We start from the raw sequence: 619 nt of genomic DNA, 5'->3' as shown, positions 1-619 counted from the left end.
GCCCGCCGCAGCCCCGCACGGCTGCATGCCCGCCGCGGTCTCGGCACGTCTGGATTCGCTGGAGTCCTGGGCCTTCCATGCGCTGCTGGTGCTACCCTATATGTTTTACGTGGGCTTGTTCTTTGTCAACGTGCTGATCCTGTACTATGCCTTCCTGATGGAGTACATCGTTCTCAATGTAGGCATCGTCTTCCTGCCCGAGGATATGGACCAGGCTCTGGTGGATCTGGGGGTGCTCTCCGACCCTGGCTCCGTGCTCTACGAGACGGACAGCGAGCTGGATGTCTTTGATGGCTACTTGGAGTGACGCCCCGGGGCGCTCCGAAGCGACTGCGGGGTGACGCCGCCCGGCGCGGGGCTGGGGCCGGCTGTCCCGGCATGGCCGTAGCTCGGGGACCGCCGCGGCCCCGGGATGCCCTCGCTGCGTCTCGGCTCCTTCTGGACAGCACCTTCCCTTCCACATGCCGCCCCGCCTCCCCCCGTTGCAGAGGCGCGGCGGGGCGGGGGGGGGCCCGGGACCCGCTGCCGCCGGGCAGGGCCGCGGAGACGCAGAGGGCTCGCAAGGCAAGTAAGTCATTTCCTCGGGCTCGTCCCGGGCAGCGGCCCGCGGGGCGCTCCC

General features: G+C 69.1%; 1 protein-coding gene across 1 annotated transcript; it reads left to right on the top strand.

Annotated features, from left to right (window-relative positions):
* The first annotated feature begins 25 nt into the window (after positions 1 to 25).
* Positions 26 to 375, top strand: DEXI (Dexi homolog (mouse)). The gene has a single exon (XM_010578448.1). The coding sequence runs from the start codon at positions 26 to 28 to the stop codon at positions 305 to 307; it is 282 nt and encodes a 93-aa protein (XP_010576750.1). The 3' UTR covers positions 308 to 375.
* The last annotated feature ends 244 nt before the right edge of the window (positions 376 to 619 follow it).

Source organism: Haliaeetus leucocephalus, unplaced genomic scaffold, assembly GCF_000737465.1.
Source record: "Haliaeetus leucocephalus isolate CR32 unplaced genomic scaffold, Haliaeetus_leucocephalus-4.0 Scaffold636, whole genome shotgun sequence".
NCBI lineage: Eukaryota > Metazoa > Chordata > Aves > Accipitriformes > Accipitridae > Haliaeetus > Haliaeetus leucocephalus.
The sequence above is the reverse complement of the archived record's forward strand: the minus strand, read 5'-3'. Positions and strand labels throughout refer to the sequence as shown.